Genomic DNA, 26,413 nt, shown 5'->3' with positions numbered 1-26,413 from the left:
ACATATGATGAATGGCGGTGGCGGCGGGCATACTGAACGGCCTGATGGAGAGCAAAAAGCTCGGCCGTAAAGCTCGAACATTGGTCGAGGAGCCGGTATTTAAAGGTGGCGGCCCCGACGACAAAGGCACACCCGACACCACCTGGAAGGAGGAGGAGGAGGAGCAAATTTAGAGGTTTCCATCTTGGACCCATGAGCAGCTCAGGATATAAAGGTCCACTCAGACAGAGCCCTGCTTACCAGAATAAGCCTCGTACAACTGAGGTTCAACAGTTTCCCCAGAGATTGCCTGAGGATATTCAGAGCAAAGGACACATGATGTAGTCAGGCAATAGCAATATCATTGTTAAATAGTGCGTGCACACAAATAGGAAAAGTTTATGGTTTAAATTAATATACATAGTGTTGCTATGAGAAAATCAAAGCTTTCATGTATAATATTGGTCTCTAAGATTAATAAGCTGTAACAGAAGCTAAGCTTTCACATATAATGTTGATCTTTTTGCATATGTAACACTTTAAGATACATCACACAAATGTGACAGTAAAATTTTTAATAATGACATAAATGTCTGATCTTCTGGGCTCAAAATTTTTCCAAATGGTCATCCTCAAATAGTTTATTTTTAAATGAGAGTCAAACGCTCTGTGATTTAAGAAATTCATGGTACATTCTCGCACACAGTTCATCTTGCATAAACGGAAATTTACTTTGAAAGTAACGCTTTTCAAACAACCGCAATATTTTCCCACGACCTGTTAGAGAAATAGAGCTGTTTCAGCAGTTGCCAAAGAGTGCCAGATAACAGGCATCACCATGCTTGTGCAACTACGATGATGCAGTTCATATGTGTAAAACAGTAAAAGATCTTACATTCCGTCATAAACGAAATACACCAGAGTATTGGAATTTCGTCAACCATACTAAAATGATAATTCGGCTTAAAATGCACATTCGTATGTCCAGATTCGGATGTAAATTTTCTTGGAGTACCAGTACTGTATTACCTCATGTTTGGTTCTTTATTATGGAATAACCCCTTACGTGGTAGAAGATGAAAACATGCACCTTTGAAATGTAGCAAACAAGTGAAACTAGTCAATAGTGTGGAATTAAACACTTCGTTTCAAATAAATTGACTGCCTTAATGGAAAAGATTAATAAAAGCCACATTTCTTTAGGAAACTGACAAAGATAACTTCATTGTTCTGTAAGGCATTTAATGCTTGACTGACAGAAAGGTGGAAATAAAATAAAATCTGAAACCGATAACATATTTTAGCATTCCGTAATTATGTGAATGTATTTTAATTGACTTGATAGCTCCCGGCCACAGAAATCCGTTTTGTTTTCATTCTACATGAGAGCAATAAATGGAAAGGCATCACTAAACATTAACATGGGTCATGTGGAGACTATCCAACTCCCCACTACAGCTCAGACTGCTCTGTGCATCAGCCCCGGATCAACAATATTTCCGAACTGCAGCAATACTGGATAGTGTACACCAGTAAAATTTTTCTGGGTAGCATCTTGCTGCTTGCCGCTACTGCTTATACAGCTAACAGTCAAATTCTGTAGCCAGAAGTGGGAAAAGGTACGACACAAGGACGACTCAACTGAGGATGCACATGAGCCCACTCGCAACTACTCGAAGGAATCTAATATAAACAGCTGTGACATCATGCTCATCGGAGGTTCAAATGGCTCTAAGCACTATGGAACTTAACATCCGAGGTCATCAGTCCCCTGGACTTAGAACTACTTAAACCTAACTAACCTAAGGACATCACACACATCCATGCCCGAGGCAGGATTCGAATCTGCGACCTTAGCAGCAGCGCGGTTACCGACTGAAGCGCCTAGAACCGCTCGGCCACAGGGGCTGGCCTCATTGGAGGCAATTCGTTGTTATGAAACACTGCACAGTCTTCCTAAAGCCTTTGACACATTTTGCTGTTGGCAGGTGCTTGTATGAGCACTGTATTTTGTTGTGTATGGTGCATTTCCTTTGTTTTTTTTTCTCCCCCCCCCCCCCCCTCCCCTCATTCATTTTTTTTTGCTGCAGTATTATTTTGCAGTAGCCGGATACAGTAATATGCTTTGTCAGAGTATTGTTCCTTAACAGTCAAAATTACAAAAAATTAAATGAAAACTAAAACCAAACAAAAAATTTCCTGGAATTCTAAAAAATTCCCAGGTTTTTCCCAGATCTACCAGTTGTCCCAGGTCAAATGCACCCTGTATATAGAGATTTTTACCATCCTCACGATCTGGGCGGTAAAACCAAGATCCCCATTTCCTGTGACACATAGTGTTCTGCTGTTGCACCACGCAGTATTTGCTGAAGCATGCCCAGAGCTTATGGTGATGGAGGACTGGCAGCTCTAACAAGTCCCCAGCTCATGAACATCTGGTCACCAGGCACATACCCAGCAAATGGATGCTGAGCCAGAGCAAATTTGTCAGAAACATATGGAATTGAAGTATTATTTTAGAAGGAAATTGTTAATACTTTAAACCAAAACTGAAAAATTTCTATGTATAGTGAAATATTTTACTTACTTTTTGAGGAGCAGGTATGTGCATGTTCTTGTGATGATCGAGGGTAGCAATAGTCAAAAATTTATTATCATGCAAGTCACATGTTTCTTTACCCTTACTTAAATTTACGTCCATGTTGTGGAATGTTCTCAAATGTCTGTATAAGTCCGTCCTTAATGTAAAACTGGTACCACATTTTTCGCACATATTTCCACAAAAATCTGAAATAAAATACGCAAATACAAAATTGTTAATGGTCTTGTATATGTGGCAACTATTTATTGTTACAAAAACTACATGTTGAAATCATCAACTTGCTGAGGACCTCAAATTATTTCTAGAAAATGTACACTTTCAGGTAATTGTGATCGAATCCTTAACCATGTCTTGTAAATTCGGCTGTCAGGACCGAGAGTGCACCCCACAGCTGAATGCTTGTTGTACTGTATTCGTCTTAGTTGCTTGTTGCATCTGTCTGACAAACCAGTGGAAAGCAAAGGAGGAATCTGACAACCAAGTTTGATCATTTATCTTACGGATGACAGAGAGGGGGATGAATTCCCAATGACAGACGCACACATTCAAAGCAAATCTGAACAGCATGCTTCCTCAGCAGTAACACCATATCATGTGGCATTACTGTCATGTATTGCAGCAATATTGATGGAAACATTTTTGCAGCCAGAAACTGACATAATATACGGCTCCTGTAAACATACCTAAATACTCATCTTTATGGAAATTTGGAATAAACTATTTACCTGGTAGCTATTTACTTGAAGAAGAGAAAAGATTTGCTTATTACACCACATCAAATTTAAACATAATTACAGAATAAGTGCAAATTTTGTTTAAAGCAGGTGTGGTTAGTGGTTTCTATACTGGGGAAGGTTGCGAAATTTACCTATCCAAAAAACGTTATGTGGAAAGGCTGTGTGAAAAGTTTACAATTACTTTCAATTCTTTTTCTGGGAACTATTTGATGTTTCAAAGCCGACAGTTATTTTAACAACTGTGGAACTGACAAGTGGTCATTAAAACTGAGATAATCACTGGTACTGTCACAGAATTCTCACACACCCTTCTAAAGTGAAACGTGCCCACTTTGCAGGTGGTTCTTCTAGCTCCAAGTTATGGTCAATGTCAAGTGAGGCCCTAAGTGCAAGGAAATGAGATACATATTCACTACTTAACACGTCATCAAAATTCCTCTGCTAGAGTTCATTGAATAGAATGTAACAATGAGGTACGACTTAGGTAAATAAAACTAACTACGAGAGGAAATCGTCATGTTGCCGGAAATCGTTCAGTCTCACAGCCACCATGTTGTTCTGTAATCACTAGTGTTGTTATCCATACTCCATGCAAACAACATTTTTTTTTTTTCCTTTTTTTTCCACAGGGATTGCATTTCACGATTAGAAATTCCATCTAATGGACTCAGGATAGGAGGAATACTTCTCTATACTATCTTGCCATGAATAGCTGAGCCCCAAGTCCAGGGAATGGCTGGAACTGAGACAAATACATCAATAAGAAAACTGCTAAAGGAAATATTACAACTAGGACCAAACGATTACATAAATTTTCCCCAAATGTGTATTCAAACTATAGCTAGAGTGTGACAGAAATATCTGTACCATAGTCTGAGGTCTATATTAGGTTGGTACATCATAATGTGGTTGACAGCTGGGAAGCCAAAAACTGTGAATGGTAAATAAAGTTTGTGGTAAGAGACTTATCTACACCGTAGTCTCACATTTATGTTCGGGACATATTTAATGCACTGTGTCATTTTTAACAATCTTTTGTCATAAGAAGTAAAACTAACTTAAATTACAAAAATCTATATTAGATAACAGACAAATTTCCTAAAAGTATATTGATGAAAATCAAAGTAAAGCTATCACTAACCCCTAAATTGTTTTGAACATCACACTGCTTTACTGGGTATGATCCTGTAGGAGGTGGCTGTTGTTGTTGTTGCTACTGTTGCTGTCTTCAGTCCAAATACTAGTTTGAAACTGTTCTCCATGCTACTCTATCCTTCGCAAGCCTCTTCATCTCCGAATAACTACAGCAACCTACATCCTTCTGACTGATTGATTGAGGGGGGTTATAGGACTAAATGGTGAGGTCATTAGTCCCACGATTCAAAAGTTACTTGTGTAAGATAGTCATTCAGCTAAAAGTGGGTGGAACCAGACAGAGGTGTCAAACCGTAAAGTGAGGAAGTTAAAACACACACAGTAGAAGGCATAAAAGAGTAGGCCAAAGCTAAAAACTGGAAAAGCAGAGGGATAAAAGAGCTGTCTTTGCACAGGGGAGTGGTCATTGGTTCCAGACCTAGAAAACATGAAGAGATGCCCCAACCACAATCACCCTGACCCAGCTCCAGGAGTAAAGGAAAAATAAAAATCACTTTCACAAATAAAAATCACTTTCACAAATAAAAATCACTTTCACATATGAAACTGAGGACCAGTTCAACCATCCATGGATTGTCTGCTAATATTAAATACAAGGAATCTGGAAGGCTATACTTAGTAACAAGAGCCAAAGAAGGGGGCAATCCCACCAATGTATGGAATACCGTCAGTCTGTCTCCAAAGCCATATTGTGGAGGTGCCTCATTAACGCAAGAAAAAACAATGGATGACCTAGTATAACGAAGGTGTAGTTAGCATAATACAGTGGACTCCTCCTGACAGGAGCGGAAGGATGAGGCCAAACTGCAGTATCCACTTGGATTGTGCAGAGTTTATTATTGACATCAGTAACCCACCAGATGTTATTTCAGTTTTGGGCAGAGATATTTTGTGTGTATCCGAATACCTGCACATGGAATCATGAAAGGGAATGGGGGCAAGTATCTGCCTCTCTAGCCATCAGTGTATGGCCTGCAAGCTGCAAACAGAGTTGGTAAGTATTAAAACACTGTGGCGGGAGACCTCAGAACAAAATGGAGGGCCCTATTAATAGCTAGCAGCTCTGCCATGAACTCACTACATGATCCTGGCAGTCAGTAGTGTTCCATGCCAGTAGAAGACGTGAAATATATCCTACCTTATCTATTATTTTAGAACCATTTGTGTGGAAGATGGAAGTACCCTGGAACTTTTTAAGGATAGAACTACAAGATGCTGGAATATTTTAGGGGCAACAGAGACATTAGTATCCTGGAATAGGTCAGTCCCAATCCACAGTCGAGGCAGCGTCCAAGAGGGGTGTCATAGGAAGTACATGGGCCACTGTACAGTGAGTGGAGATGGAGATCCCAACAGATGGAAGTGAGACGTATCCCAACCACCAATCCCACCCAAGTGTGGGTATCAGGAGGGAGATATGCCTTATTTGAGAAAGAGTTTGGGATACACAGGATGGTCAGAAAAATCGTCAAACGGTGACTATATAAGAAAATACGAGTTGGCTCTGTCGTATTTGTAGATGAAGAATCCCCACTTCAGTGCGGAGACTGTCAACAGGATTAGTGTGAAAGGCGCTAATAGGCGGATGCAACCTATAATGATGGACAGGGTCACTTAGTTTCAGTGTGGAATGAGCTGTGAAACCATAAACCTGACAACCATAATCTAATCTGAACAAAACCAGAACACAGTAAAGATGGAGAAGAGTAGCACGGTCTGCACCCAAAGATGTGTGGGCCATGAGCAGGAGAGCATTAAGCTTCCACATGCACTTAAGTCTTCAGTTATTGAATATGGGGCAGCCATGTTATCTTGTTATAAAAACGAAGGCCAAGAAATGGGACTGTGCTACAACATCGAAGAGTTGGTCCCGTAAACAAAGTTCTGGATCAGGGTGTACTGTAGGTTGATGGCAAAAACGCAGAACCTGCATTTTGAAAGAAGAAACTGGAAGGGGTGGGAGGAGGCCCATGCAGAGGCGCATCGGATGGTGCCTTTGGGCTGGCATTCAGCAGGTGCTATCGAGTGGGAACTGCACGAGACGCAAAAATCAACGTACAACGCTGGGGTAACCAGAGGCCCAACAGAGGTTACAAGCCCACTGATGGCAATGAGGAAGAGTGTGACACTTAAAACAGAACCTCTTGGGATACCGTTCTCCTGGATGCGAGGGGTGTTGAGTGAAGTGCCAACTTGAACCTGGAAAAGCAAGTAAGATAAAAAAATCGCAGATAAAAATCTGAAGGGGGCCACAAAAGCCCCAGTCATGGAGAGTAACTAAAATGCAACAGCGTCAAGCTGTGTTGTTTGCCATGTGGGTCAAAGAAGACTGTGACAAGGTGCCGGCAGTTAATAAAAGCCTCTCAGGTTGCTGTTTCCAATACGAGTAAATGGTCAGTTGCAGATCATCCTTCCTGGAAGCCACATTGATATGGGGGCAAAAGGCTCAGAGATTCGAGTATCCAACAAAGTCAGAAGTAAACAATTCTCCCGCGCAGTTTTCAAAGTATGTTGGTCAGGCTAATCGGGCGGTAGCAGAAATGTTGGATTCATCTAAGGCATAAGGACAGGAATAACTATGCTCTCTTGCCATTGCAAGGGGAAGGCACCAATGAGCCAAATGCAGTTGAACACCCTGAGGTGATGTTGCCTCTGGGTACTGTTCAAGTGTTGGATCATCTGGTTGTAGATGGAATCCGGGCCAGGGGCAGTGTCATAAGAGGATAGGAAGAGAATGCCGATGTGTTGCAAAGAGTGTCATAATGTGTTCTGCAAGAGAGCACCCGCAGGATAGGACCCTGATCACTATCATGAAGATCATCATGGGATGAACAATGTAAGGAAGCCATGACAGCAGGAGAAGAGATCATGAGATCGATAGCAGAAAATGTGCTATGAGCAGTACTCAAGTGGGTAGGGGAACCGTCACTGAGAAGAGACAAATCAAAGTCTGTTATAAGTTGGTCAATTAGAAGACCCCTACTAATTGAAGTGGCTCTCCCCGAGGAGGTGGTAGGGGGATGGGAGTTGCTGTATTAAGATAGGCAGATCAATGTAAGGAAGTGATCTAACTGGAGGGAGGTAGATAATGCAAATGGTTATTGCTGGGGTCGTTTGCACTCATACCGCTATTGCTTCTAGGTTGGTATGAGGGGGGGATCCAGTCACTGATGAAATTGGTCCGAACCAAACTACTGATTCCTCCAGGTGCTATGACGAGACACATACAATACTGACAGAATGCCCGATAGCCCTGAAACATTGGAGAGTGGTCATCATGGAAGTGCATTTCTTGAAGACATACAGAACACAGGATAAAAGGAAACAAGGCGATGATAATATCTGTCACAGTTCTACTGGATTACTGTGTGGCGAGAGTCCAGATGATGATGATGATTATGATGATTGGTTTGTGGGGTGCTCAACTGCGCGGTTATCAGCACCAATACAAATTCCAAACCTTTGCTCAGCCCAATCTCGCCACTTTCATGAATGATAATGAAATAATGAGGACAACACAAACACCCTGTCACCTTGGGGCAGGTGAAAATCCCTGACCCTGCCGAGAATCGAACCCGTGACCCTGTGCTCACACCCAATCATCTTGAGGCAGGTGAAAATCCCTGACCCCGCAGGGAATCGAACCCGGGACCTGTTCTTGGGAAGTGAGAACGAGACCACGAGCTGCGGATGCGACAGTCCAGGTTATATGTAAAGAACCTGAGGAGATGTCATCTAACTAGGTGAGTGGTTGTTACCAACGAGAATAGTGTGACAGCCACAAATAACATGTCAGACTGAAGTTGCGAAGGGGAGACGGCACCTCCAGAGACCCTGAGAGAAGGCTTGTCCTGGGACTTATCCGGCCTGAGAGATGCCAAGGAGGAGGAGGTCCAGGGGGCTAGCCCCACCACCAGCACACACTGAAGAAGGAGGGCACTTCTTTGGCCAGGGAGGGGGAGCAGAACACAGATGCGAGAGCGAGAGGACTGCAGAGGAGGGGGAGATGAGAGGGGACAGTGCTGAGGTAGGAGGGGGAAAGGATGTAACAGGGGCAAAAGTAGAAGAAACCAATATTGGGTGGAGGCAGTCATATTTTTGGAGAGATCAGCATAAGATAGACGATCCTGGGACTTGTACTCTTGGATCTTCTTTTCTTTATTGTAAACTGGGCAATCTGGCAAGCATGGAGAATGGCAGTCAGGACAGTTGACATACGGGTGGCAGAATGTAAAGGCATCCCTTATGGAGTGGGTGGCCACAGTCCCCAGACAGAGGGTCCACCATACAGCAGGAAGACATATGCCCAATACGCGAGCACCGAAAGCACCTCATGGATGGTGGGACGTGCAGCTTCACATCACATATGCAGCACAAAACCTTGACCACCTCTTGAAGGGTACGCCCTCAAAAGCCAGAACGAAGGTTATGGTATTGGTACAGTTGTCTTTGCAACCCCTCCATATCGAACAAAATGAATGCCACATCACTCCAGATTAGCCTGGGGTTCGTCATCAGTTTGGAGGATGAGATCCTTATGAAAAATCACTCCCTGGACCATATTCAGAGTCTGGTGAGGTGTAGCAGATGCAGGGACATCGTCAAGGGGAACACAGCAATAAGGGCTGCAGCCTGGGTGGCAGATGATGCTGTGTCTTCCGAACAAGGCACAGCCAGGGCAAAAGCATCACAGGTGCAAAGATGCAAGTTGGTGCCAGTGCCATAGAGACTTGCCACTTGCGCAAGTTCCACCAGCGCCGAGAATAAAGATATCAACTTCATCTTCGTCAATTGTAGACCGAGAACAATGCGCCAATGAGTGGACAATGGACAGACGCCTATTTGGAAGACAGAAGAGCAGCTCTTGCCTACTTGCTTATACATCATCATCATCATCATCATCATCATCCAGGGCTGCCTTAGACAGCGGACATCATTTAGTGGACACTTCAGAAGTGAACAGACAGTTGTTGTAAATTGCATTTGCTATGTACTGTGAAAGTTACCTATGATTATTTGCACTTAGCCATTGAGGGCCTTTCTATTCCAAGCAGTGTTGCAGACTCAATATTTAAACTAATCTCAAAGATAAGTAAACCTTTGTAACTCATTTGTGTGTCTCTGTAACTAACATGTTGGAGCGTTGTAGAACCTTTGTCCTCCAATCCTGTTACCTGACCCTGGGACAGAGCTGTGTAATAGTGGGAAGGATAAATTGTCTTAGCGGTGTACTGCACTAGAAGCCATTTCACAAACTCAAACTCTATCTACCGCAACTACAGTGGCAACTCAGCCTCCACAGCAATAGCGAAAAGGCCTTTACAAAACTGGCGACGGGGGTTTACAAAAGAAGCATCTTTCATTAACAGGGAACCCGACTGCATCTAACTGAGAAACTACACTTTACCAAACTTGCCCTTGATATTCAACACAGAAAACAATGGCTTTGTGACAGTGAATGTCTCCCCATCCACCCTAGTACAGACCAGGTAGTGGACAAAGTGTTTCTTCCATGAGGCGAGCCTGGCCTAGTCCCATGGTGTAGCCCGGGAAGAGAAGGCTGCCGGGTCATACGAAGCAGCATTCGAAGATCCTTCATCATTCGAAGAGACAGCCATTTGAGACTGGCCAGATTTTTGCAGCTTGGTATGCTTCATGTGTCAAGCTTCTGCCCTGATATCAACCATTCTGATTGGGGGCTCTTCCCATGGGTGTCACCCAGCCACAGCAAGGGCCACCTGGCATGTCGGCTGTTGCTAGGATTTCCAATGCTCCAGGAAGACAAGCAACCACTCCCTTGCATACATAGGGAGGGGACAGCTCAGGTATCAGTAGTGTGATACCTGTGTTGTCAGTGGGCTTAGCCAGATGGGTGCACTACAGACCTATCACACGGACTAGCTACACTTGTTGGTTACCTAGCTATGCATGTTACAGAGGGAGTTGTTCCCAGATGGCTCACACTAAGAATGGAAAACTTAGAAGTGGAGGTCAAACCTCAAATGGGGACCTAAATGCCAACAAGGATGAAAAAAACTGGCAGGAGGAACAAAACTGCAAGCAATATAGGGAACCAGGTGGCTAGTCAGGTCAACATAAATCAGAACACCGAAAAGAGAAGAGGAGGGGATAGTGCGGAAGGAATGAGGATAGGGAGGGATGGGCAGAGTGGAGGAAATGCAGCCAGGGGAGGAAGAATGGGCTGAAATAGCTTGGGGCACCATGTGCGCCATGCATGAACTCACAAAAGAATCGCAAGCCTCCTGGGGGGTACTACCTTCTAAATGTGCTTACTGTATTCATCTCTTGGTGATCGCTTGATGTCTCAGAATGTGCCTTATTAACTGACTCCACCTCCTAAGCAAGTTGTGGCACTAATTTCTTTTATCCTTAGTTCTGTTCAGTACCTCCTCATTAGTTATGTGATCTACCTATCTAATTTTCAGCATTCCTCTGTAGCACCACATTTCAAAAGCCTCTATTCTCTTCTTGTCTAAACCGTTCATTGTCGATGTTTTACTTCCATACACTATTAAATTTCATACAAATTCTTTCAGAAAAGACTTCCAAACACTTAAATCTGTATTCGACATTAAATTTCTCTTATTCAGAAATATTTTCTTGCCATTGCCAGTCTATATTTTACATCCTCTCTACTTCACGCATAACGGGTATTTTGCTGCGCCTCGTTTCCTAATCTAATTCCCTCAGCATCACCTGATTTAATTCAACTACATTCTATCATCATTGTTTTGCTTTTGTTGATGTTCATTTTATATCCATCTTTCAAGACACTGTCCAGTCCATTCAATTGCTCTTCCAAGTTGTTTGCTGCCTGACAGAATTGCAGTGGCATTGACAAACCTTGAAGTTTTTATTTCTTTTTCCTGAACTTTAATTCCTCCAAATTTTTCTTTGGTTTCCTTTACTGCTTGCTCAACATACAGTTTAATAACGTTGGGGATAGGCTACACCCCTGTCCAACTCCCTTCTCAACCACTGCTGCCCCTTGACTCTTACATCTACCATCTGGTTTCTGTAGAAGTTATAAATAGTCTGTTGCTCCCTGTATTTAACTCCTGCTACCTTCCGAGTTTCAAAGAGAGTATTCCAGTATACTAGTTTATACACTTTCTCTAAGTCTACAAATGCTATAAATGTAAGCTTGCCTTTCCTTAACACCAGCTTAAAAGATAAGTTGGATGTGACCACATTTATCTGGAATCCAAACTGATATTCCCTGAAATCGGCTTCTACCAGCTTCTCCATTCTTCTGTAAAAAGTTCATGTATTTTGCAACCATGATTTATTACACTGATAGTTCGATAATATTCAGCCTGTCAGCAAATGCTTTCTATGGAATTGAAATTACTACATTCTTCTTTAAGTCCGAGGGTATTTTGCCTGTCTCATACACCTTGCTCACCAGACGGAAGAGTTTTGTCACGGCTGGCTCTCCCTAGGCTATCAATAGTTCTGACTGGGTCCTTTTTTTGACTTAGTGCTCTGCTCTGTCAAATTCTTCTCACAGTATCATATCTCCCATCTCCTCTTCATTTATGTCCTCTTCCATTTCTAAAAGATTTCCTGCAATGTCATCTTCCTTGTTTACACCTTCCATATACTCCTTCACCTTTCAGTTTTCCCTTCTTTATTTAGGACTGGTTTTACGCCTGTGCTCTCTTTTTTTCCAAAGGCCTCTTTAATTTTCCTGTAGGCTGTATCTATCTTTTCCCCTCCTGATATATGCTTCTACATCCTTATATTTGTCCTCTAGCCATCACTGTCTAGTCATTTTGCACTTCCAGTCAATCTCATTTTCTAACGTTTGTTCTCTCTTTCATCTGCTTTACTTTGTACATTTTTATATTTTCTCCTTTCGTCAATTAAATTCAATATCCCCTGCTTTATCCAAGGACTTCTACTATGCCTTGTTTTTTAACTATTTGATCTTCTGCTGCCTTCACTACTCCCTCTCTTAAAGCCACCCATTCATCATCTACCATACTCCTCTCCCCTGTTCTAACCAGTCATTGCCCCATGATACCTCTGATACTCTGAACAATCACTGGCAATATCAACTTATCCAGGTCCCATCTCCCTAATTTCCTACCTCTTTGCAATTTATTTAGTTTTAATCTACAGTTCATAGCCAATAAACTGTGGCCAGAGTCCCCATCTGGTCCTGGAAATATCTTAAAATTTAAAATCTTGTTCTGGAATCTCTGTCTTACTGTTATAGAAGGTGTTAAAAATGTCTATAATACTTTGAGAGGTGGAGTAGAAAAATAAGCCCAATGAACACTGGTCGCGAAATGCATACTTTCTGCAATAAACACGTATTTACAGGAGGTGTACAATGTGACATCCATTCATGACAATGTACCCTTTTGCCATCCAGCATAAGGAATGACTTCTTTGTTGTACTCGCCGGCATGCATTGGAGACATGACCCTCTAGTGTCTGCAGATTGGTGATTGGTGTATCGCAGACCAATTCCGTCAAGTGTCCCCATAACCAAAAGTCTACCTGACTGAAGTCTGGAAAACAGGCAGGCCAAGGTGTGGGGCCCTCTGACTAATCCAGCAGACTTGAAATGTCTGCGTCAGATGTTTGTGCACATCGTAATGAAAGTGTGCTAGTGTGCCATCACACATGAACCACATTTGTATTCGTTGCTGCAATGGCACAGCAACGCACTCCTGTTAACCTTTGTGGTAGCACGTGTGGCTCTATTAATCTATCGCCAAATATGTCTGCCCATATGTTAATTGAGAATTGGTGCTGATGCAGTCTTTTCTGAATTTCTTGCCCACTTACATCTGACCATACATGCTGGTTATGGAAATTCACAACATCTCTTGTGGACCCTGCCTCTTTGGTAAAAAATCTTGGATGTGAACAGTGGATCTGTGGCACACTTCTGCAACAGCCACTGACATAACTGCCATTTGACACGATGATCCTGTGGCCTTAGAGTGTGAGCATGCTGTAAATGATAAGGATGCAGCAATTGTTCATGAAGTACCCCATGTAAAAGAGTGAGGCAAACCTTCTGTTGCTGCTAATCATCGCACACTGGTCCCAGGGGTTGCTTCCACCAAAGGTAGCACACGATTCTCCATGTCAGCCACACAGACTGTGTGAGGCCTTCCACTGTCGGTCTTCCGATGTGCAAGCGTACCTGTGTCCTACAGATGCTGGAAAAGTCTGCTGAACAGCTTATCAGAGAGTACTCTACGTGGTAGATATTTTTCAGGATAGAGGGCATGGGCTCACAGACTACATCCATTTGATAAACCGTAGCAGAATATTGCTATCCAGCATTTCATTTGTTGACTAATAAGGTTCCATTGCTAACATGCTAACAAGAGGTAGAAGAGAAAAATGTACATGCACTACACCATTTGTACACACAAAACAACACAATAACAGTAAACACAGAGATAAAACCATGTTTGGAATAGGGTAAAACACTATGACACATACCCAAGGTTGATAGTACTGTACAATAAGGCACCCAAACATGATGAAAACTAATGTAGCCAACAACACGACTCCAACCACACAGCTGACTGCAGGCCACCTATTAGTAGGTAGAGTACTGTGAGTAAGATGACATAATACCTCGTCGACACATTTGACAGAGTGCCAATGCAATGACTACGCTAATATCTACAACATGGCATTGCGCAACCCTTCCTATAAAATATGTTTGTCTCAGAAAGTATTCGTCTCCAGACCCTTTTTTTTTGTTGGACTTATTTTTCTTGTTCTGGTGACTACTATGACCTCTCAAAGAATTCAACACCTTTTTTGAACACCTTGTATAATCAATCTCAAACCTTCTAATGTCTCCATGTCTCTACGCATACAACTTTCTTTCATGATTCTTAAACCACATGTTAGTGAAGATCACAAAATATTGCTCCAGAAGTTGGACCATTATGGAATACAGGGAGTAGCTCAGAATTGGTTCACCTCTTACTTTAAGGACAGCAAAAGGTCATTCTCCATAGTATTGAGAATGGCAATAATGTGTGGTCCGAATGGGGCATGGTTAAAGGAGGGTGCCCCAGGGATAACTGCTGGGGCCCCTCCCGTTCCTTATTTACATTAATTATAAGTGTTTTAGTATCACATGTTATTCTAAAATATTTCTGTTTGCTGATGAGACCAGCTTGGAAGTAAAGGATGTTGTGCACAATGTTCGCACAGTTTCAAGTAGTTCAGTTCAAGACATAAGTTCATGGCTTGTAGTCATTAAACTGATGCTAAATCACAATAAGACTCAGTTTTTACAGTTTCCAACACACAATTCAACAAAACCTGACATTTTCATTAGACAGAATGGGAATATGATTAGTGAGATTGAACAGTTCAAATATGTAGGTGTTCAGATAGCAAACCATCATGGAAAAATCATGTTCAGGAACTAGTTCAAAGACTTAATGCTGCTGTTATAATCATTAGAACAGTATCTGAAGTAAATGATAGTCCACACAAAAACTAGTCTACTTTGCTGATTGACATTTGCTTGTGATGTATTGTAGTGCCTCGAGAATTTCGGTGTAAATTCTAGACACTCGGCCTTCCACCATCTCGAACACCCGACATTTTAAGTACGAGTGTGGACAAGGGGAAGCATATATGCTGTGCCACCCATTTCTGTGTGCAAGTTAGAAGTTTGTTATGAGAAGACTGTAAGCACGGTAGTTCAATGATGCCGAAAAGTGTTTGCTGCCAGCACTACAGAAGCTGTGATGAAAAACACAAGGAATAATTAAGTAGTATTCTTTGATGTGTTAGTGAAAGTGATTATTGTAGAAAAAGAGAAGTGAACAATTGACTATAGACTTTTAACCTACTTCACGTCTTAGCTCTGATCGAAGCAAGACGCATGTGACATCTACAAATTATTTGGTTGTTAAAACCAGGCAATTGTGATTATATTTAATAGTATCTAATGGTTACAGACATAGTTGACTTGCAAGAGTTTGAATGCTTGTGTGAAACTTGTGGATACGAAAATATACCTGAGCCTAACTGAAAGTATGAAGGTACCGAATTATTTCTAGTGAGAGAGAGAGTATTTCTTAGTTCCTCTAACAAGCATTATTTCTTCAGAGAAGAAGTTGTGGAGATTGACACAACCACATATCCAGAGAAGAGGATCGGCTGAACGTTTCAAGTAAGTCAACTGAAGTGAGAGAGGTGTGAAGTTTGCAATGAAGTTTTGTACCGCTTCTCAAGTCACCAAAACTGTTAGAGTATGGTATTATTTACTGTGTTTTCTTATTAACAGTATCAGCTTATTCCCAAGAATTAGCTGCTTTCACTCAGTTAATACTAGGCGAAAATCCAATCTGCATTTCTATCACACTTCTTCGAATCTTGTGCAGAAAAGCGTGCAGTATTCTGCTGCATCCCTTTTCAATAAGCTACCAAAAGCATTCAAAAATCTTACCAGTAATCCATGCTCTTTCACATCTAAACTGGAGAGTTTCCTAATAGGTCACTCCGACTCTGTCAAGGAGGTCCTTGAAAAATTAAGCTGATTTCTGTGCTGTAGTGGCCTTTTTTTTTGTACTGTTTTAGGGTGCAAAAACAACTAGGTCATACACACCCATGTCAAAACCATAGAACATGAAGACAAAGAGAGGAGTTAAAAATGACTTGACGTCAATCCCAACTGATGGAAGAGAAGACAGCTAAAAATAGGGGTTTGGAGGAAGGTCTACAAAATACGCCATAGAGAAACTAAAAATTAAATGGCCTTTGCCATATTGTTACGATGGATAAAAAGTAAAATGCGGCAGACAGCCTGTGTGGTGTTGGCTAAAATGACTGATAACTCAGACAGGGAACATAAACAGTTAAAAAAAGGGCATTCCATCAGGAAATGGGGGACAGTTGAAAGATGGGTGCAATGTGCGTGAAGTGATGGGGAAGCACCACTTAACAAATGGCAAAGGGTATAAAGGCAGTGCCCTATACGCAACCTAGTTAAAATAATCTCATGGCGAGAGTGTTCTGGAAGCTGATACTGAAAAATGTTGGTGCCAATGACGAAGGCACACCTGACATCACACTCAGTCCAAGAGACATCAGTGTACACGAAGGTACTATCACGAAATTCCATGCGAAGGCCATGAAACGGAAGGCGATAAAGCGAGGCAGGAGTAGTGCCCTTAGGAAGCGAATGGAGGCCAAGGCAAATATGGACCACTGCACGAAGCCAAGGTGGTAAAGGGTTTACACGCACCGGGAAAGTTGCAGGTAGCATGAAGTTAAGCTGCCAGAGCAAGAGCCGAAAGCAAACTCTAGGAGGTAAGAGAGAAGAGGGATGCAGCCTATACTGGTGATCAAAGGAGTCATTGAAGAAGAAGGCATAGGATGGGTGGCCACGTATGGCAGTCAAACGCCATGCATATCTGCTGGGTGAAAGTCACGGAGGTAGGATGGCAGTAGTTCGACAACTTCTGCATACTGACTCTCAACCGGGTTAGTGTAAAAGACACCAGTGGCCAAACAGATGCCACGATGGTGTGTAGTATTGAGACAGTGTAAGAGGAACAGACATGCATATGCATAAACAAAACACCCATAGTCTAGTTTCGAACAGACGAGGGACCAGTAGAAGAGGAAGACAGTGGTTCAATCCGCAACCCAGTAAGTACCATTGAGGACATGTACGACATTGTGGGACGACATACAGCGGGCTGCCATGTAAGACATATGGGAGGACCAAGAAAGTTTCCTATCGAGCATGAGCCCCAGGAATTTCATTGTTTCAATTAACTGAAGAGCAACAGGTCCCAGATGTAAAGACAGTGGAATAAACCAATTGCGCCGCCAGAAATTCATACAAACAGTTTACCAGTGGGAAAATGAAAGCCATTGTCAATGCTCCACGAGTAAAGGAGATCGAGACACTGCTCAACGAGATAGGTTCGTGTAGAACTGCAATAGATCGCAAAATCATCAACGGAAAGGGAGTCGGAGATGCCCGGTGGAAGACAGGCCATTACATGGTCTATGGCGATAGCAAAGAGGATGAAGGTCAGGATGGAACCCTGAGGCACACATTTTCCTGGATAAAGGTGTCTGACAAGAAAGAACCCAAATGTACCTTGAAAACTTAGTGTTTTAAAAATTCCTGAAGGAAATGGGGCAGGCGACAATGGAAGCCCCACATGTAGAAAATACGGATGTAGGCTTCCTCCAAATCGAAAAACATAACCACAGTCTCGGATTTCTTCAGAAAATCATTCATGACATGGGTGGACAAAGCGATGAAGTGCTCAACTGCAGACTGCTTGCTTGATATCCACACTGTGCAGTAGTTAGTAAATTCTGAGACTCTAGCCGCTATACCAGCCGGGCATGAACCATACATTCCATCACATTGCAAACACAGATGGTGAGAGAAATAGGGTGGTAGCTAGAAGGAAGGCATTTGTCCTTACGGGGATTAGGTACAGGTATGAGAGTGGCTTCACCCCAGCATCTGCCCTGATGCAGTTGTACGTATGAAGCAGAAAGTGCCTGCTGGCAAGAGAAAGGAGCTGCAACATCTGAATGTGAATAGTGACTGGCCCTGGGGTGGAGGATCGGGATGAATTGAGTGCACAAGCAAACTCTCTCATAGTAAAAATGGCATTGTAGTACTCATGGTTCTGACAAGAGAAGGGTATCGCACAAGCCTCCTTCGCTTGTTTCTGATGGAGGAAGGTAGCATGATAGTGGGAGGAGCTCGAGATCTCTGCAAATGGTGGCCCTAGGTGTTGGAGATAGCAATAGGGTCCATGATGACATTGTCTGCTACTGTCAGGCCAGCAATTGGGGAATGGATCTTGGTCCCAGAGAGCCGTTAGAGGTTGGCCCACATGACAGAAGAGGGGGTGGAGTTGTTAAAAGAACTAGCGAATGAACTACAGCTGGCTTTTTTGCTATCCCGAAGAACGCAATGACACTGTGCACACATCTGTTTATAATGAATGCAGTTTTCCATCGTAGGATGATGGTTGAAAACACGGAGAGCACGCCTCTGTGTGTGAATTGCGTCATAGCATGCCTCAGTCCACCAAGGGACCAGGACACCGTGTGGTACAGAGGAAGTGCGAGGAATGGAATGTTCTGTAGCGGTAAGGATAACATTTGTAAGATATTTCACCTGGTCATCGCAACTAAGGAAATGCTGTTCGTCGAAGGTTGCCAGAGAGGAGTAAAATCTTCTGTTATTTGGGAGTGCCCGGAGGTGGGGTAGGAGTTGGTAGTGCGCACTGCCGACACGGAGGTCGGCCTGGCAAGGGTATCATGTGATGACACCCTCAAAGAGGATGTTTGGGTCGGCGAAGGAGATGACTGTTTGCTTTTGTTTGACTTCATCAAGCCTTTCTGGTTAGCAGAGGAAGCCTTAGGTGTTGGCTGGCTGGACGACATGGGAAGTCTTCACAGGAGTATTCCTTCTGTCCTTTCCGAGCTTCCAGTTGTGTAGCTGGTGACTTCGCCACATGAGGTGAGAGTTTGGTGGTGTGTTGTACAGCTGGAGGAGAGGGGGACGCTATCATGACGCTGGGCGATTTCACAGTTGCGTGCTAAATTTGAAGTCGCATGTCTGCGTGGCCATGTCCTTTGTGGAGCGAGATGTAGCAAGAACAGTACTTTATATGCCAGATTGTAGGATGCAGGGTTTCCGACTATCCAACAACTTGCGAGCGACCATGTAAAGGACTTTTTCCTTCACACGCATCTCCTGGAGAGGCCGTTCATCAAGATACACGGGACAATCGTGGGAGGAGATGGCATCGTTGCCATTGCAGCTGATGCAGTGGGGAGGAGGAGATGGACGATTGCCCTCGTTAGCATCCCTACCACAGGTTATACATTGGCTGGGTGTCGACAGGACTCTCGAATGGGTTGTAATGATGAAAATGGTAGCAAAGTGCCATTGCATAAATGAGAGCACAATTTCTTTCTGAATAATAAACGGATTTATAGTAGCAAAGGACTAACCGTCTTCAGTACATGAAACCATGAAGAACCGTGGTGCAGCTGGGAGGCTCTTTGAATCATTAGCCTCATTCTATTTACGTTTCGTAGCCAGTGACTGATGGAAGATGATTGGCTCATTGGGAGAAAATACACTATGATTGTCAGCATCTCTGATGGCTCACTCCTTCCAACTGGGGGCCCCCTTCAGCAGGGGTCACATCTGCCTTAGGTGATTGTTCACACCTCAGCTCACACCTCCTGAGATAATCAGTAATTTGGGAAGGTAGCAGCTCAAGCAATCATCCTTCCCTGGACCTGGCCTGTGCCAGGGGGGTATGTGCGAACCCTACCTGTTGACCCGGGGCTGAAAATTACACATTACCCAGTCACTTATTACACATCAGACGCACGAGCCAGCCTTCAGGAGAGCACAGGAAGGAAGAAGAAAAAGAGAAACTCCAGATGCTGAAGCAGAGGAAGGTTAGGAGAAGATGAATAAAGAAATAAAAAAGGAACAGCGGAGAATATTCTGATACTGACTACCGAAAATGCAGAATACATTTCCAAAAACAGCTCAGACATGTTCTCCAAGGGAGGGGAAAAAGAACAGCAAGAGCATGCAGCATGGAAGGGAAAAGATGCTGCAAAGACTGGGGCCCTGAGGGAGGTGTTATAGTGTTGGTTGCATTTACACAATAGCTTGACGTCTTTTTAGTATTCATGAACATTTTATTTTATCTGTTTTTACCTTTCTGTTGTTATTTCACGTACTGACATATTCTACTCCTTCATCACAAATTTTCATCTCCCATAACTATCTGAATAATTTCATCTTGTGGTGCAGTTCTTCTTGTCGTCTCCGTGCTTGCTAAGAAAATGGGATGAGAAGTTGCGCCTTATGTAAGACACCTTTTTTCTTTTGTTTCACCCATACACGTTTCAGCACTTATGTGCTATCGTCAGTGGGTTCTATTTTTATTTTTAATTGTAAATTTGTTGTTAATATATTAACATTTGTGTCATTTACAACATTATGTAAAAGTTGCATTTATAACTTAATTGGCAAAAAGTAACATACCTTACATTATGTTATTGTCCTCTTGTTTTGGTAGCTGTTATGCTACACAATATACAACATGTCATCTGCAAACAGCAAAACGTAATTTATTTTCTGTTTGTTATGCATTTACGAACGGAAATAAGACTGTATCACGTTTTCTTTCTGTAACTTACAGTTTTGAAGTTGTGGTACGTTTTCTTGTGTTGTTGGCGAAGTAAATAGGCTTACTTCTTTGCCTGTGTTCACGTGGCAATGCAGTTTTTCGATTACTCAAAACATAGGCGGAGTTTTCGCTGCCATTATGTGTTGTTGTGGCTGTGTGACGTTCATTTGTTTCGTAGCGTGTTCTGCTGGGTGAGGCGCGCAAGTTTGAATTGTATTTGATGTTAGTGATGTGTGGTTTATGTGGGTTTGCATGTGTGTGATGAGTACTGGGGCAGAGAGAGAGAGAGAGTGAGAGTGAGAGTGAGAGAGAGAGAGAGAGAGAGAGAGAGAGAGAGAAGAAAGAAAGAAAAGAGAGAGGATTTGTGTGTGTGTGTGTGTGTGTGTGTGTGTGTGTGTTTTACTTGTATAGTTCTTCTATTGTGGCGAAGAGAGTTTTGTTGCACAGTGATGTGTATTCATTGAGTACTTTCTTTCCTTGGGCTATTGTTTTGGATGTGGTAGTTTTCTTCTATAGTTAATTTTTGGTATAGGCTGCTGCTAGTTTTTAGGATGTGACGGTCAGTTTCAATGTTTGTTGGGTGGTGGTTGTGTGCTACCAGGTGGTCTGCAAATGTTGAGTGTGTGATATTGCTTTTCAGTGCTCTGAGGTGTTCATTATATCTGGTTCTGAAGGTCCTGCATGTTTGGCCCACATATACAGATTGACAGCAGTTGCAAGTAAGTTGGTAGATGCCAGACTGGCTGTATTTGTCAGTGTTGGTGGTAATTCTTCCGAGTCTGCTCTGTATTGTGTTGTTGGTTCTGCATGCTATGTTGAGTCCTTGTTTCTTTAGTATATTACCCACCCTGTGTGTGACTTTGTTGTTGTAAGTCATTATGTGCCATTTGTTGCTTACTGTCTGCTGATTTGTTGTGTGATGAGTTGTGTTTGTATGTGTGTGTGTTTCATGGTTATGTGCTGTTTGTTTTTGTATTTTGTGGTTTATTTTGTCTACTCTCTTTGCGTCATATCCATTCTCCTGTGCAATTTGTTTTATTGTGTTCAGTTCTTGTGTGTAGTCATGCTTATTCATGGGTATTTTGTTCAGCCTGTGAAGTAAATATCTGAAGCTGGCTTCTTTGTGGGTTATGGGGTGATTGGATTGGTTACGAATAATGGTGCTGGTGAGAGTGTGTTTTCTGTAGATTGTGAATTCATGTTTGTTGTTTCTCTTGTGTATAGTGAGATCTAAGAAATTAAGTTTTTCATCTGTTTGTATTTCTATGGTGAATTGTATTTGTGGGTGGATGGAGTTTATGTTATCATGAAGTTCTTTTATGCGCGACAGTGGTTAATCTATTAAGCAAATTATATCATCTACGTATCTGTACCAATATATTATTTTGTACTGTTTTGGTATTACTATTTCGTCAAAGATTTGTTTTTCTACCTGGTTGAGGAAAATGTCAGCTAGGAGGCCACTGATTGGGGATCCCATGGGTAGTCCATCTTGTTGAGAGTAAAATCTGTTGTTGAATGTGAAGTAGTTCTGTTCTGTGATGAGCCTGAGTATAGCTAATATATCTTGTAGGTTTGTTGTGGGTATGTTTAATGCAAACCTAACAAGAGAACTAGTTGCTGAGGAAATAAGAAATATAATCAAAGAGAACAAAACCACCATAAAAGAAAACACTAGGTCTCCTGAAGAAAAAACCTACAGAAAACTACAGAATAAATTAACACAAGGAAATACCATCATCACAAAATCTGACAAAGGTAATTCAATAGTAATCATAAACAAACAGGAATACATTCACAAAACATTAGAATTCATCCAAAGCAACAACATCACAGAATTAACAAGTGACCCAAGAAACCGATACCAAAGTAAGTTACAGAAAACCCTGAGAAACATAGAAACAATTTTCACAGAAACACAGATTATAAAAAATGATACAGAAAAATCCCACGGCCCCCACCCTAAAATCATTGCCTAAAGTTCACAAACCCGGAATACCCATACGTCCATTAATTAACTTCACCAAAGCACCAACATACCACTTAGCCAAACACACACACACACTCTGCTACAGACAATATACAAATACACTGACAACAGAAGTCTAAAGAACTCAAGTGACTTAATAGAAAAAATAAAAATGTCTGCTTGTGTCTGTGTATGTGCGGATGGATATGTGTGTGTGTGTGTGTGTGTGTGTGTGTGTGTGTGTGTGTGTGTGTGTGTGTGTGGGGAGGGGAGGAGGCGGGCGCGTGAGTGTATACCTGTCGTTTTTTCCCCCTAAGGTAAGTCTTTCCACTCCCGGGATTGGAATGACTCCTTACCCTCTCCCTTAAAACCCACATCCTTTCGTCTTTCCCTCTCCTTCCCTCTTTCCTGATGAAGAAACCGTTTGTTGCGAAAGCTTGAATTTTGTGTGTATGTTTGTGTTTGTTTGTGTGTCTATCGACCTGCCAATACTTTCGTTTGGTAAGTCACATCATCTTTGTTTTTAGATATATTGGTACAGATACGTAGATGATATAATTTGCTTAATAGATGAACCACTGTCGCGCATAAAAGAACTTCATGATAACAAACTCCATCCACCCACAAATACAATTCACCATAGAAATACAAACAGATGAAAAACTTAATTTCTTAGATCTCACTATACACAAGAGAAACAACAAACATGAATTCACAATCTACAGAAAACACACTCTCACCAGCACCATTATTCATAACCAATCCAATCACCCTATAACCCACAAAGAAACCAGCTTCAGATATTTACTTCACAGGCTGAACAAAATACCCATGAATAAGCATGACTACACACAAGAACTGAACACAATAAAACAAATTGCACAGGAGAATGGATATGACGCAAAGAGAGTAGACAAAATAAACCACAAAATACAAAAACAAATAGCACATAACCATGAAACACACACACATACAAACACAACTCATCACACAACAAATCAGCAGACAGTAAGTAACAAATGGCACATAATGACTTACAACAACAAAGTCACACACAGGGTGGGTAATATACTAAAGAAACAAGGACTCAACATAGCATGCAGAACCAATAACACAATACAGAGCAGATTCGGAAGAATTACCACCAACACTGACAAATCAAGCCAGTCTGGCATCTACCAACTTACTTGCAACTGCTGTCAATCTGTGTATGTGGGCCAAACATGCAGGACCTTCAGAACCAGATATAATGAACACCTCAGAGCACTGAAAAGCAATATCACACACTCAACATTTGCAGATCACCTGGTAGCACACAACCACCACCCAACAAACATTGAAACTGACCTTCACATCCTAAAAACTAGCAGCAGCCTATACCAAAAATTAACTATAGAAGAAAACTACCACATCCAAAAATCAATAGCCCAAGGAAAGAAAGTACTCAATGAGTACACATCACTGTGCAACAAAACTCTCTTCACCACAATAGAAGAACTATACAACACACACACACACACACACACACACACACACACACACACACATCCTCTCTCTTTTCTTTCTTTCTTTTCTCTCTCACTGTCTCTCTCTCTCTCTCTCTCTCTCTCTCTCTCTCTCTCTCTCTCTCTCTCTCTGCCCCAGTACTCACCACACACATGCAAACCCACATAAACCACACACCACTAACGTCAAATACAATTCAAACTCGCGCGCCTCACCCAGCAGAACACGCTACGAAACAAATGAACGTCACACAGCCACAACAACACATAATGGCAGCGAAAACTCCGCCTATGTTTTGAGTAATCGAAAAACTGCATTGCCACGCGAACACAGGCAAAGAAGTAAGCCTATTTACTTCGCCAACAACACAAGAAAACGTACCACAACTTCAAAACTGTAAGTTACAGAAAGAAAACGTGATACAGTCTTATTTCCGTTCGTAAATGCATAACAAACAGAAAATAAATTACGTTTTGCTGTTTGCAGATGACATGTATATTGTGTAGCATAACAGCTACGAAAACAAGAGGACAATAACATAATGTAAGGTATGTTACTTTTTGCCAATTAAGTTATAAATGCAACTTTTACATAATGTTGTAAACGATGCAAATGTTAATATATTAACAACAAATTTACAATTAAAAATAAAAATAGAACCCACTGACGATACCACATAAGTGCTGAAACATGTATGGGTGAAACAAAAGAAAAAAGGTGTCTTGCATAAGGCGGAACTTCTCATCCCATTCTGTATAATTTCTTTTATCTCAAATATACATTTCTTCAATCTCTTCATCATCGGAAGAGCTAGTTGGCACATAAACTTGTACTATTGAGGTGGGTGTGGGTTTCATGTTTATCTTGGTTACAATAACACATTCACTATGTTGTTCATATTAAACAACTTCTGCATTATCCCTATTTGCTTTTGTATTTATAACCCTGAATTCACCTGACCACAAGTACTGCTCCCGCTGCCACAGAACTCCACTAGTTCCCACTATATCTAATGTCAACCCATTCATTTCCCTTTTTCAGTTTTCTACTCTACCTGCCCAATTACGGGAACTAACATTCCACACTCTGACACGCAGAAGGCCAATTTTGTTTCTCCTGATGAGTACATTCTCCTGAATAGTCCCCTCCTGGACATCCAAATATGGGACTGTTTCAGCTCCTGAATATTTTATCTGAAAGGGTGCCAACAACATACAGTAGAGCTGCATGCCCTAAGGAAAAGTAATGCTGCAGTTTCCCCTTGCTTTCAGCCATTTGCAGTAAAAGCACAGCAAGGCTGTTTTGGTCAATGTTAGAAGGCCGGATCAGTCAGCCATCCAGACTGTTACCCCTGCGACTACTGAAAAGGCTGGTGACCCCATTTAGGAATCACACATTTGTCTAGTCTCTCAACATATGCCCCTCTGATGTGGTTGCGCCTATGGTACGATTATCTGTATCGCTGAGGGACACAAACCATCCTACCAACTATAAGTTCTGGAGGTGGTATGCCATTGTCTTGCTCCGATCTTTGAACTGACTTACCCAGCCAGATTAGGCGAACCTACAGTTTAATGTGTACTCCAAATCATGGTGCAACCTGGCCTTTTTTACAACAAAATATTGCCAAAGGTGGAAGAAGTGACAGATAAAAATCATACGACTGACAGGAGGATCTAAGCCAATTTGCAGTCTGGCATTTTACCACTGAGCTGTTACGTTCATATAAGCTACGAAAAATGCATGGGGGTTCTACTATTAACCTAAATTTTTAATAACTTATTAGAATTGCTTTGTCTTTGTAATGAAAAGGAAAAAGTTGTTTGAAAATAAATTACGGCTGCTGAAGGGTGAATCACAAAGCTCTGTCATGCGGAGCACTGCATATATCCTCAGTCTCATACCTGGTGTGCTGTGTAGCAACTCTTGCTGCCATGACATGGCATCTACTTCCTCCACTGTCACAATGACAGGCCCTGCAAATAAATTTGAAATCAGGATGTAGACAAAGTATCATTGGGCACATATGAATGTAGAGAATAATCACACTGCATTGCCATCCAGTGCACTATATGGAATTCACCATCTCATACCTGGTGTGAAGTGCTGTACTTCTTGCTGCCATGTTGTGCCACTGTCTTCCATCACAGTAACATCATACGTACTCTTGGGTTCTGCAAATAAATTTCAAATCAGAGTTCAGATAATATTGACAGGTACTGGACTGACATTTTACATCATGTGG

The 26,413-nt window shown here is 42.0% G+C and overlaps 1 protein-coding gene across 3 annotated transcripts in view; it reads right to left on the bottom strand.

Annotated features, from left to right (window-relative positions):
* The window catches only part of LOC124805005, an 88,164-nt gene that overhangs the window by 38,301 nt on the left and 23,450 nt on the right, over positions 1-26,413 (bottom strand). For all 3 annotated transcript variants that reach the window (XM_047265403.1, XM_047265405.1, XM_047265404.1), the window contains exons 4-6: positions 26,262-26,342; positions 26,073-26,144; positions 2,567-2,766 (exon numbers count right to left, since the gene is read on the bottom strand). In XM_047265403.1, the coding sequence (XP_047121359.1) occupies positions 2,567-2,766; positions 26,073-26,144; positions 26,262-26,342 (353 nt within the window). The remainder of the gene's footprint in view (positions 1-2,566; positions 2,767-26,072; positions 26,145-26,261; positions 26,343-26,413) is intronic.

Source organism: Schistocerca piceifrons, chromosome 7, assembly GCF_021461385.2.
Source record: "Schistocerca piceifrons isolate TAMUIC-IGC-003096 chromosome 7, iqSchPice1.1, whole genome shotgun sequence".
In the NCBI taxonomy this organism is placed as follows: domain Eukaryota; kingdom Metazoa; phylum Arthropoda; class Insecta; order Orthoptera; family Acrididae; genus Schistocerca; species Schistocerca piceifrons.
Note: the sequence above shows the minus strand (reverse complement) of the source record. Positions and strands in the feature narration are given on the sequence as shown.